Source organism: Nomascus leucogenys, chromosome 13 (assembly GCF_006542625.1).
Source record: "Nomascus leucogenys isolate Asia chromosome 13, Asia_NLE_v1, whole genome shotgun sequence".
Classification (NCBI taxonomy): Eukaryota; Metazoa; Chordata; class Mammalia; order Primates; family Hylobatidae; genus Nomascus; species Nomascus leucogenys.
Genome location: NC_044393.1, coordinates 7,603,906 through 7,616,626, shown reverse-complemented (window position 1 = coordinate 7,616,626; position 12,721 = coordinate 7,603,906). Strand labels below are relative to the sequence as shown.

General features: G+C 47.0%; 1 protein-coding gene across 1 annotated transcript; it reads left to right on the top strand.

The window, feature by feature from the left end:
* The first annotated feature begins 1,114 nt into the window (after positions 1-1,114).
* On the top strand, positions 1,115-4,482 carry FAM209B (family with sequence similarity 209 member B). Its single transcript, XM_030825357.1, has 2 exons — positions 1,115-1,548; positions 4,129-4,482. The coding sequence occupies exons 1-2, from the start codon at positions 1,300-1,302 to the stop codon at positions 4,393-4,395; spliced, it is 516 nt and encodes a 171-aa protein (XP_030681217.1). The 5' UTR covers positions 1,115-1,299; the 3' UTR covers positions 4,396-4,482.
* The last annotated feature ends 8,239 nt before the right edge of the window (positions 4,483-12,721 follow it).

Genomic DNA, 12,721 nt, shown 5'->3' with positions numbered 1-12,721 from the left:
ACTGGAGTGCAGTGGTGCCATCTAAGCTCACTATAACCTCTGCTTCCCAGGTTCAACTGATTCTCCTGTCTCAGCCTCCCCAGTAGCTGGGATTACAGGCACATGCCACTACGCCCAGCTAATTTGTGTATTTTTAGTAGAGATGGGGTTTCACCATGTTGGCCAGGCTGGTCTCAAACTTCTGACCTCGGGTGATCCGCCTACCTTGGCCTCCTAAAGCGCTGGGATTACCAGTGTGAGCCACTGGGTCCGGTTCCAAAGTATACTCTTAACCCAAGGCAGGCACACGCTGCTGCTGTCAATGATGGTATGAGGTAACAGGTAGTGGTGGGGACTGTGGAGGGAATATGGCCACAGGATGGATGATTTCACTTGGCTCTAGCAGAAGACTGGTTCTATGGCAGTGTGGGTCCAGTGCTTCCAGACCTCTCATATTTTCTTTTTTTCTTTTTTCTTTTTTGAGGCAGAGTCTTGCTCTGTTGCCAGGCTGGAGTGCAGTGGCACCATCTCAGCTCATTGCAACCTCTGCCTCCTGGGTTCAAGCAATTCTCCTGCCTCAGCCTCCCAAGTAGCTGAGACCACAGGCGTGTGCCACCACATCCAACTAATTTTTGTATTTTTAGTAAAGACGGGGTTTCACCACATTGGGCAGGATGGTCTCGATCTCTTGACCTCGTAATCTGCCCACCTCAGCCTCCCAAAGTGCTGGGATTACAGGCGTGAGCCACCGCGCCCGGCCACACTCTCATATTTTCAAAGGAAGCCAGAAACCTGGACTTTTAAAGTGAAATGCCCACGGCCCCCCAACATTTAAGTACTGACAAATAATTTTTAGAAACAATGTAGGCCAAACAAAACACATAGGTGGCCCCGAGTTTGTAGGTGGCCTGTGGTTTAATATCTTTCTCTCCCATTTAACTCAGCTCCACGGGGCACATGGTATCTCCCTCTGCTCATCACAATGTCTGGATCAAACAAATGAAAAACAAAAACATGGTGGCCTCTCCCAGCAAAAGCCCCAGGGTTGGAAAGAGTCCCCTGGCAGGGAATTGGCACCTCGTCATGCCCATCCTCTCTCTCTTACTGCCTGCTGGAAATGCCCGCATCTCCCTTTGAGTCCTCCTCCCAGGCGACCCCTGTGACCTGTAACCTCTGTCCTGAAATCATCACAATGGCCAGGGTGGCCTCAGCTCAGGGCCTCTGTGACATCACCAAGGGCCTGGCACCAGGTGCCCAGTCTCCCAGGTGTGAGGGCAAGCAAACCCATCATGAGAACTCCCTTCCCCACCTCTGCTCACCATGTGGATGCTGAAATGGTCCCTGGTCCTGCTTCTGTGCCTCACCTGCAGCTGTGCCTCTATGTTCTCTTCTCTGAGAGAGAAAACTAGCGAACCCCAGGGGAAGGTGCCGTGTGGAGGGCACTTTCGGATTCGGCAGAGTCTACCAGAGTGTGCCCAAGGCTGGCTGGGGAGCAAATGGCTCTGGCTTTTGTTTGTTGTTGTGCTGTTTGTGATACTGAAGTATCAAAGAGATAGTGAGAAGAATAAGGTAAGGATGGCTCCATTTTTTTACACCATATTGATTCAATCTCAGGAGTCTCAGGGAAACGGATGTTCTAGTGAGTCTAGGTGGCACCGTTGGGTATAATGAACCGACCTCATGGTCCTGGGCAAAGTTGGTAAATTCACTTCATGATGTATCCTTAGTGAAGACAGTAGTCCCCAGATCCACAGATATTGGGACAAACAGTGGAAGGTGACCTCTAGCTTATTGGCTCAAAGTTCTTCTGGTTAGATGGATTTTTTCAAATGTAGGATAGATTCAAGAACTCAGCCGGGCGCGGTGGTTCTTGCCTGTAATCCCATCACTTCGGGAGGCGAGGGCAGTTGGATTGCCTGAGGTCGGGAGTTTGAGACCAGCCTGGCCAACATGGTGAAACCCCGTCTCTACTAAAAATACAAAAATTAGCCGGGCGTGGCGGCATGTGCCTGTAATCCCAGCTACTCGGGAGGCTGAGGCAGGAGAATGGCTTGAACCCTGGAGGCAGAGGTTGTAGTGAGCTGAGATCACACTACTGTACTCCAGCCTGGGAGTCTGAGTGAGACTCTGTCTCAAAAAAAAAAAACAAAAAACTTATGATGTGTTTTAGAAGGTCAAAATTATTCACAGGGCCAAATTCACTGTTCCCCTTGCTTTTTACATTTTTCTTAGTGTTTGACTTACTGCAAATTCCTGAGCTAAATGGAAATGATATCATCCCAACAAAATATGAGACTTCTGTAAGGAGATAAAGGTGTAGGCCAGGCACAGTGGCTCATGCCTGTAATCCCAGAACTTTGGGAGGCCGAGGTGGGCGGATCACTTGAGGTCAGGACCAGCCTGGCCAACATGGTGAAACCTCATCTTTACTAAAAATACAGAAATTAGGCCAGGCGTGGTGGCTCATGCCTGTAATCCTAGCACTTTGGGAGGCCTTGGCGGGTGAATCACAAGGTCAGGAGTTCGAGACGAGCTGGGAAACATGGTGAAACACTGTCTCTACTAAAAATACAAAACTTAGCTGGGCATAGTGGTGGGCGCCTGTAATCCCAGCTACTCAGGAGGCTGAGGCAGGAGGATCACTTGAACCCTGGAGGCAGAGGTGGCAGTGAGCCGAGATGGAGCCACTGCACTCCAGCCCAGGTGACAGAGTGAGACTCCGTCTCAAAAAAAACAAAAAAAAAGGCTGGGCGCAGTGGCTCATGCCTGTAATCCCAGCACTTTGGGAGGCCGAGGCGGACAGATCACCTGAGGTCAGGAGGTTGAGACCAGCCTGACCAACATGGAGAAAGCCCGTCTCTACTAAAAATACAAAATTAGTCAGGTGTGGTGGTGCATGCCTGTAATCCCAGCTACTCGGGAGGCTGAGGCAGGATAATCGCTTGAACCCGGGAGGTGGAGGTTGCGGTGAGCCGAAATTGCCCCATTGCCCTCCAGCCTGGGCAACAAGAGCAAAACTCCGTCTCAAAAAAAAAAAAAAAACAGAAATTAGCCAGGTGTGGTGGCACACACCTGTAATCCCAGCTACTCGGGAGACTGAGGCAGGAGAATCACTTGAACCTGGGAGGCAGAGGTTGCAGTGAGCTGACATCGTGCCACTGCACTCCAGCCTGGGCAACAAAGTGAGACTCTGTCTCCAAAAAAAAAAAAAAATTAGCTGGTATGGTGGTGGGCACCTGTAGTCCCAGCTACTTGGGAGGCTGAGGCATAAGAGTTGCTTGAACCCCAGCCAGGGGTGGTGGCTCACTCCTGTAATCCCAGCACTTTGGGAGGCTGAGGCGGGTGGATCACCGGAGGTCAGGAGTTCAAGACCAGCCTGGCCAGCATGATAAAACCCTGTCTCTACAAAAATACAAAAATTAGCTGGGCATGATGGCGGGTGCCTGTAATCCCAACTACTTGGGAGGCTGAGGCAGGAGAATCGCTGGAACCTGGGAGGCAGAGGTTGCAGTGAACCGAGCTCATGCCACTGCACTCCAGCCTGAGTGACAGGGCAAGACTCCGTCTCACACAAAAAAAGAATTGCTTGAACCCAGGAAGCAGAGGTTGCAGTGAGCCAAGATCACACCAGCATGGGTGACAGAGTGAAACTGTGTCTCAAAAACACAAACAAAAAAAAGAGATGAAAGTGTAAAGTAGTAATAGCTGGGCCTCAAAGTGACCATAAACAATTCTTTCAAGTAGAAGGAGAAAGGGAAAGAAAGCGTGTTCTCCCCTAGAAAGACCCAGCATTTCATGATCCTGTGCCCAAACTGATTACAGGAAGGACTGGCAAACTTTTTCTGTAAAGTGCCAGAAAGTGAATATTTACAGCTTTGTGGGCAGTATGGTCTTCCTTGCAACTACTCAAGTCCGCTGTTGTAACATGAAGCAGCCTTAAACAATATAGAAATGAGTGAGCATGACCATGTGCCAATAAAACTTTATTTACAAAAACAGGTGGAGGGCCAAATTTGGCCATAGTCTGCCAATGCCTGCACTCGAGCAATGCTAGAACCATCTTTTCTTAAATGAGCCCAACTCTCTTGGAACTGTGTCAAAACCAGCAAAGTCCATGATATTATTGACCTTGAATATCTTTCTCGACAGGAGCAGAGTCCTCCTGGCCTTCGAGGCTTCCCATTTCGCACTCCACTAAAGAAAAATCAAAATGCTTCACTTTACAAAGACTGTGTATTCAATACCTTAAACGAACTTGAGGTGGAGCTTGTGAAATTTGTGTCCAAAGTGCGGAATCTTAAAGGTGCCATGGCAACAGGCAGTGGCAGTAATCTCAAGCTTCGAAGGTCAGAGATGCCTGCAGATACATACCATGTCACGATCTATGACTTACGGGGAGAAGACAGCTCTAGCTGAATGGATTTGTATGTCAAAGTAGGAGAGAAATAAGTTGAATGTTGACAAACTGTATGCAAACTAATAAAACTATTCTGAAGAAAAGAACTTCCACGTTTGAGATCTTGCTTCTTTTCTTTTTTTCACTAGAAGAAAAAGTGAATGTGAGACCAGTAGCCATAGCAGTGATGGTTTCGTTTTTGCCTCTCTCACGTCCTCTAGAGCTGTGGGTGGTGAGAAGAGCACCGAAAGCTACATAATAGTACGTGATGAGCTCGTGCTTCCGTGCAATGGCTGCGGGTGGACGATGGAGTTAGGGAAATCTGGGATAAGATGCTGACGTCATTTCCATACAAACTCTCACTCTCTATAGTATCTATTTGTGCAAGACACAGAACTGCTTTTTATCTTTGATATATTACAAAAGACGGCGTTAATGATAGTTTTAAAATGGTAAAATGATTCAATTAGGAGGGGTGTATTCTAGAGTCATCTGATTCTGTCACCACAAGAGTCCTTTCACTCATTCCATTTCAAAGGTTCCATGTACTGACTTTTCCTTCTACCAAACTGGCAGTTACATTTGTCAATAGTTGGATTAAGAAAAATGGAGAGGCCGGGCATGGTGGCTCACACCTGTAATCTTAGCACTTTGGGAGGCCAAGGCGGGAGGATTGCTTGAGTCCAGGAGTTTGAAACCACCCTGGGCAACATAGTGAGATTCCTTCTCTATTATTTTTAAATTAGAAAAAAAAGGGAAAAACAATTCATCCTTTCTATATCATTGGGGTTTTGGATACAGATGTGTTAACCAGGGGCTCCCCAATCAGTTGATATGTACTTTATCATACTTATTTAAAATTTGGATATTTTACATGTTAGTGTGGCTGACTCTGCACATACTTAGGGCCGTAAGTCTCCTACTGACCCCTGAGCCCATCTTCCCTCATTTAAAAGGCCAACCTATGGCCGGGCGCGGTGGCTCAAGCCTGTAATCCCAGCACTTTGGGAGGCTGAGACAGGCAGATCACGAGGTCAAGAGTTCGAGACCATCCTGGCCAATGTGGTGAAACCCCGTCTTTACTAAAAATACAAAAATTAGCTGGGCATGGTGGCGGGCGCCTGTAGTCTCAGCTGTTTGGGAGACTGAGGCAGGAGAATCGCTTGAACCCGGGAGGCGGAGGTTGCAGTAAGCCAATATCGTGCCACTGCACTCCAGCCTGGCGACAGAGCAAGACTCTGTCTCAAAAATAAATAAATAAATTAAATTAATGGCCAACCTGATGGTTTCATAGACACACCTGTGCGTGGCTGGAGCGAACAGTTAGCTGTGGGACACCATGGAAATTCCTTTATTTCAGTTCAGTCCAAACTTCTGGTGCCTGACAGAGAAGTCCTGAATCTCTGCCACCTTCCTTTATTTGTCCACTCCCATTATTTGCACAAGGCTTTCAGGATCCTCCCTGCACAGGTGATTTTCTCCATGTGTAGGAGGTGGACCTCTTCTAAAATGTCCTTGAACATTTTGCTTTTTGTCTTAACTGTCAGCTTTCAATATGGGGGAAATGGAAGGAGCCAAGATTACTCCTTTTGCCTTCCAGATTATGAGTGTTTTCAAGCAAACCGGATTATATGAGTTATTTTCACAGCCCACTCTGAAGAAATCCAGGTAAGAAAAAGAATTGGTTTTAACCAGTAATCTCAAGATGGGGGAGGTTTTAGATTGTCTTCATTTAACCAGTAGATACTTAGATCTGCGGTCAGCAAGCTACAGCTCACAGGCCAAATTCGGCCACCTGCCTATATTTGTACAGCCTTGTGAACTAATAATGATTTTTATATTTTTTCATGGTTAAAAATATCAGGCAGGGTGTGGTGGTTTGCGCCTGTAGTACCAGCTACTCTGAAGGATGAGGCAGGAGGATTGCTTGAGCCCAGGAGTCTGAGTTCAGCCTGAGCCACATAGTGAGACCCTGTCACGCTATATATATATATATATATATATATATATATATATATAGCGACAAATATATGTATATATTTGATGACATGAAAATTACATAAAATCCAAATTTTAGCACCCATGAAGTTTTATTGGAACACAGCCACACTATTTAATTTACATATTATCTATGGCTGCTTTTGTGCCACTAAATTTCCACGTTGTCTATGGCTCTAGCTTTTGTGCTTACAATGGCAGTCTTGAATTATTGCAACAGAAACCAATATGGCCCACAAATATTTACTAACTGGCCCTTTACAGGACAAGTTTGCCAACCCCTAATTTATGCTAATCTCATATGTTAACAAGCAGAAGCTGGGCGCGGTGGCTCACATCCCAGCACTTTGGTAGGCTGAGGTGGGCGGATCACTTGAGGTCAGGAGTTCAAGACTAGCCCAGCCAACATGGGGAAACCCCGTCTCTACTAAAAATACACAATTAGTTAGGCATGGTGGTGGATGCCTGTAATCCCAGCTACTTGGGAGGCTGAGGCAGGAAAATCGCTTGAACCCAGGAGGTGGAGGTTGCAGTGAGCCGAGATCACGCCATTGCACTCCAGCCTGGGCAAGAGAGCGAGACTCCATCTCAAAACAAAATAAAACAAAAACCAGGAAATGTATTCATTAGTAGATATATTCATCTTCACAAACATATTTGTCTGGAAGACAAAAATGTAATTTTATAAAATTTTTTTTATTTTTATTTTTTGAGACAGGATCTCCCAGGTTGGAGTGCAGTGGCATGAATGACAGTGGCTCACTGCAGCCTTGACCTCCCAGGCTCCAGCAATCCTCCCACCTCAGCTTTTCCTTTTTTTTTTTTTTTTTGAGACAGAGTCTCACTCTTGTTGCCCAGGCTGGAGTGCAATGGTGCGATCTTGGCTCACTGCAACCTCTGCCTCCTGGATTCAAGCGATTCTCCTGCCTCAGCCTCCTAAGTAGCTGGGATTACAGGCATCCGCCACCACACCCGTCTAATTTTTGTACTTTCAGTAGTGATGGGGTTTCGCCATGTTGCCCAGCCTCGTCTCTAACTCCTGACCTCAGGTGATCTGCCCGCCTCGGCCTCCTAAAGTGCTGGGATTACAGGCATGAGCCACCGTGCCCGGCCCCACCTCAGCCTTCCTACTTGCTGGGACCACAGGCATGCACCACCATGCCAGGCTAATATTTTTAAGATTTTTTTTGTAGAGTCTGTTGCCCAGGCTGGTCTTGAACTCCCAAGCTCAAGTGATCCTCCTGCTCAGTCTCCCAAAGTGCTGGGATTACAGGTATGAACTACCACACCCAGCCTATAAACAGTATTTTTGTGTATAGCTCTATCTAGGGCACTAGCAACTAAAGATGGGGATCCTCCGAAAGGGGAAATTGCCAAAACTCCTTAGAGCAAGTGCACCAAGGATGTAAATTAGAACAAAATCTGCTGTACATCTGGATTTAACAATTCCTCAAAAATGGTATCCTCCATGTCTTTGGCATAGCTTAATACACACTGTGCAGACCACAGTTTTGCCTAGAAAATAGTGTTTTTTCAATCCAGTCAATTTCATGCAATATTTTCATGCTAAAATGCGTTAGATGTCATTTTTGGAGCCATATCTTAAAGTTACTCAACTCTGCTGTTATAGCATAAACTCAAATTCTGTTACCACACCCTGTGGCTTAAAAAGAGAAATTGAGGCCTGGCACGGTGTCTTATGCCTGTAATCCCAGCACTTTGGGAGACGGAGGCAGGAGTATCCCCTGAGTCTAGGAGTTCAAAACACTCCTGGGCAACATGGTGATACCCTAACTCTACACAAAATATACAGAATAGTCTGGATAATGGAGCCTTGGGAGAAAAAGTTTTAAAAAAATAAAAAGAAAAGAAAAAACAAAACAAAAACAAGCAAACAAAAAAAAACTGGTCGAGCATGGGGGTGCGTCCTGTGGTCTCAGGTACTAAGGAGGCTGAGGTGGGAGGATTACTTGAGCCTGGGAAGTAGAGGCTGCAGTGAGCCGTGATACCACCACTGCAGTCCAAACTGGGTGACAGAGTGAGACCCTGTCTCAAAAAAAATAAGACCAGGTGCTGTGGCTCATGCCTGTAATCCCAGCACTTTGGGAAGCGGAGGTGGGTGGATCACCTGAGGTCAGGAGTTCAAGACCAGCCTGGCCAACATGATGAAACCCTGTCTCTACTAAAAATCCAAAAATTAGCTGAGCATGGTGGTGTGCATCTGTAGTCCCAGCTACTCGGGAGGCTAAGCCAGGAGAATCGCTTGACCAGGGAGGTGGAGGTTGCAGTGAGCTGAGACGATGTCACTGTCCTCCAACCTGAGCAACAGAGTGAGACTCCATCTCAAAAAAAAATAAAAATTTAAAAATTTAAAAAAGAAAAGAAAATGAAAAATAGAAAGAGAAGTTGATACATAAATGATAACTGCTGATCACTGTAGTTGCCTAAATCCTAAAGTGTTTATCAGAGCAGGTTGACAGCTCAGACTGTCTGCAGAATGCATTCCCTTGCAGCTGTAGGACTCATGGCATTTTGCATCTTCAAAGCCAATAAGGAGAGTAAGATTCTAGAGCGAGTCACTAGCACAACAGGGGCCTCACAATGTGACGTCATCATGGGAGCCATGGACATCAGCTCTGCCACGCTCTACTAGGTGGAAACAAGTCACTCACGGGTGTGAATACCAGGAATGGGACCCAGCTGCAAAGAGGCGGCTCCAGCATGAGGTGATGGAGGCATCGTGCTGGTGCTAACAAAAAATTGAGCATTAGACAGGGGACATGGCCACTGCACAGGGCCTTGTTCATGAACATGGATGCAGGTGGTGGGCTAAATTCTAAGATGGTCCCAAGAGGCACTCACCTTTTGGTTTTTAGGGGGTTTTTTGTTTGTTTTTGTTTTTGAGATGGAGTTTTGCTCTTGTTGCCCAGGCTGGAGTGCAATGGCACAATCTTGGCTCACCGCAACTTCCTCCTCCGGGGTTCATGCGATTCGTTTGCCTCAGCCCCCGGAACAGCTGGGATTACAGGCATGCGCCACCACACCCGGCTAATTTTGTATTTTTAGTAGAGACGGGGTTTCTCCATGTTGGTCAGGCTGGTCTCAAACTCCTGACCTCAGATGATCCACCCGCCTTGGCCTCCCAAAGTGCTGGGATTACAGGCGTGAGCCACTGCCCCTGGCTGGCACTCACCTTTTGTAATCTTTCCCTTGAGTGTGGTGGGAGCTGTGAAGACGATGACATTGTCTTACATAAGACCCCATAGTAGCCACGAGACTTCCCTGGTGGCCTGAAGATGGAAGCTGCGGTATCGTGAGACCACGGGGGTTCCATGGTAGGGACAGGGACATGAAGGTGGCCGCTAGGACCCGAAAGAGAGCCCAGACAACAGCTGGGAAGAAAGCGTGGACTTCAGTCCTACAGCTGTAGAAATGAATTCCACCAACAACCAGTGGCTTGGAAGAGGGAGCCTGAGGCTCAGATGGTAGAGCAGCCATGACTAATACCTGATTTCTGCCTGGTGGGACCCTAAGCAGAGACCCCGCCAGCCTTACATGTACTTCTGACCCACAAAAAATGTGTGATGAGTGGGCGTTGTTGTAAGCCACTACACTTACGGCAAAGTTTTTACACAGCAATTAAAAATGAATACAACATGCATACACACACAAACACACAAAATGTTTCCATCTGCCACTTCTGATACCACAGCTGACACGTCCACCTTGCCCTTTGACCTAGTCACTGGGTCTCTGAGCCAGGGAAATGAGACCAAAGAAACAGCAGCCATGGATCCAGAATGAGAACGCCTAGTCCCTCGAAAGCAGAGGCTATGAACTATTGGCTCAGACACTAAACCTCCCCTGCCCATACCATGTTTGTTTGGCCCACAGTAATTTTTCTTAACTTTTTCTTTTGAAATAATAATAGGTTCACAGGAAGTTGCAACGGTGGCACCGAGAGGTCCCGTGTGCTCTTCACCCAGTTTCCTCCTGTGGTTGCATCTTAGGTAAGTCAATCCCAAAACCAGGGAGTTGACATGGAGCAACGTGTGCTTGCAGAGCTCTGGGCCGTTTTATCCCCCACATGGATTCGGGTAATCACCACCACCAACAAGATACAGAAGGGCTGGGCACCGTGGGGCACACCTCCCAGCACTTTGGGAGGCCTAGGTGGGAAGATCATTTGAGCCCAGGAGTTTGAGACCAGCCTGGGTAACATAGTGAGACCCTGTCTCTACAAAAAACACAAAAATTATCTGGGCATGATGGCTTGCACGTGTAGTCCTAGCTATTCAGGAAGCTGTGCAGGAGGATTGCTTGAGCCTGGGAGGTCGAGGCTGCAGTGAGCTGAGATTGCACCACTGCACTCCAGCCTGGGCAACAGAGTGAGACCCTGTCTCAAAAAAATTTTTTTAAAAACAATCTTTATGTAAAAACAAAGAAGGAAAAAAAGATACAGAAGTGTCCTGTCACCACAGGGATTTCTGTGCACCAAGCTGCCTTCCCCCACCACCCCTAACTCCTGGAACCACTAATCTCCATCTCTATAATTTTGTTCTGAGAGTGTTCTATAAGTGGAATCATACAGTCTGCGATGTTTTGAGAGGGGCTCTTTTCACTTAGCCTAACTCCCTTGAGGTCCATCCTGGTTGTTACCCACACCGTGAGTTCAAGCCTTTCTGTCACTGAGTACCACATGCCCCACTTTGTTAAACCATCCCCTTATGGAGAGACATGTGGGTTGTTTCAAAAAGCTTTGGTATTATAAACAGCTGCTATGGAGAATCACGCACAGGCTCTCGTGTGGACACGAGTCTTCATGACTCTGGGATAAATGCCCAGAAGTACAATTTCTGCATCATGGAGTAAGTGCATTTCAGCCCACGGTAATTTTTTTGAAAGTTTGAATTAGAGGCTGATAGAGTCTGACTCTGTGTCCCCACCCAAATCTCATCTTAAATTGTAATCCCCACGTGTTGGGGGACAGACCTTGTGGGAGGTGACTGAGTCCTGGGGGTGCTTCCCCAGGGCTGTTCTCATGATATTGACTGCGTTCTCATGAGACCTGATGGTTTCGTGAGGGCTTTTCTCCCCTTTGCTCTGCATTTCTGCCATGCTCCTCCTTGCTGCCACCATGTGAAGACGGATGTGTTTGCTTCCCCTTCTGCCTTGATTGTAAGTTTCCTGAGGCCTCCCCAGCCCTGTGGAATTGTGAGTCAATTAAACTTCTTTCCTTTATAAATTACCCAGTTTTGGGTACTTCTTTATAGCAGCATGAGAACGAACTATTACAGTGGCCAACATTTTACAATGAAATTTCACATTATATTCTAATATATTCTAATGGGAGAGATAGAAACCATAAGTACCCATAATATGCAAATAATTATAATGGGGGATGTAGCACAATGGATTTAAACCCTTTGTAGTTTCCCACTGTGCTCACAGTGGTGTTTAATCCCACCCCCCTGGCCTGCAGGTGCCCACAGGTCCTGGTCCCCTCCTAGCTCTGTGAATAGTCCCCTCCCAGCTGCATGTGCCAAGCTCATTTCTGCCTCAGGGACTTTGCACAGGCTTCCTTCCTTGGCGTGTTTCCTCCAGATACTACATTGCTGGCTACTAGGCTTGTGACTGTGGTCTTTGCTCAGAGGTCACCCCTCAGGGTGGCTCTCCCTGGCCGCCCAGCTAATGGGTCCTCTCCCATCTCTCCTATCACATCCTCCGACTTTCTTTTTTTCTTTTTCTTTTTCTTTTTTTTCTTTTTGCAGCACCTATTACTATGGGACATTATGCTTTCTGTTAACCCGTTTCTTGTTTCTGCCTTCTCCCCGTAGACAGGGACCGTGACATTATAATTCATAATCAGAAATAAATATTTGGTCTTCATCCCTCCCCATGTCCTGGCATCCAACTCCTAAACCCCTTGGAATTTCCAAAGTGATGTCTGGTGGCTAAGGGCACTTGGACAGCCTCAGGATGGAATAACCTGTGATTTTTTAATCACAGTTTAAAAAATCTGTAATTGGAGGGTTGGACCTTTCAGTCCCACCCTTCAGCCTCCGGGGAGGAGAGAGGGGCTGAAGGTTGAGTTGATCACCATTGACCAGGGATGTAATCAATAATGCCTATGTAATAAAGCCTCCATAAAAACCCAAGGGACAGAGTATGAGGAACCTCTGTATAGCTGAGCATCTGGAGGTTCCTGGAAGGTGGCACTCCTGAGGAGGACATGGAGGCTCTGCACCTCTTCCCCCTCGCCATGCCCTGTGTACCTCTTCCGGCTGGCTGATCATCTGTATCCCTTGCAATATCCTTTACAATAAAAAAACATGGCGGCCGGGCACG

Excerpts from the sequence above, each read along its gene's own strand:
- FAM209B (XM_030825357.1), top strand. The coding sequence starts at position 1,300 with ATGTGGATGCTGAAATGGTCCCTGGTCCTGCTTCTGTGCCTCACCTGC. Across the intron at positions 1,549-4,128 it reads GAGATAGTGAGAAGAATAAG|GAGCAGAGTCCTCCTGGCCT; the intron begins GTAAGGATGGCT and ends CTTTCTCGACAG.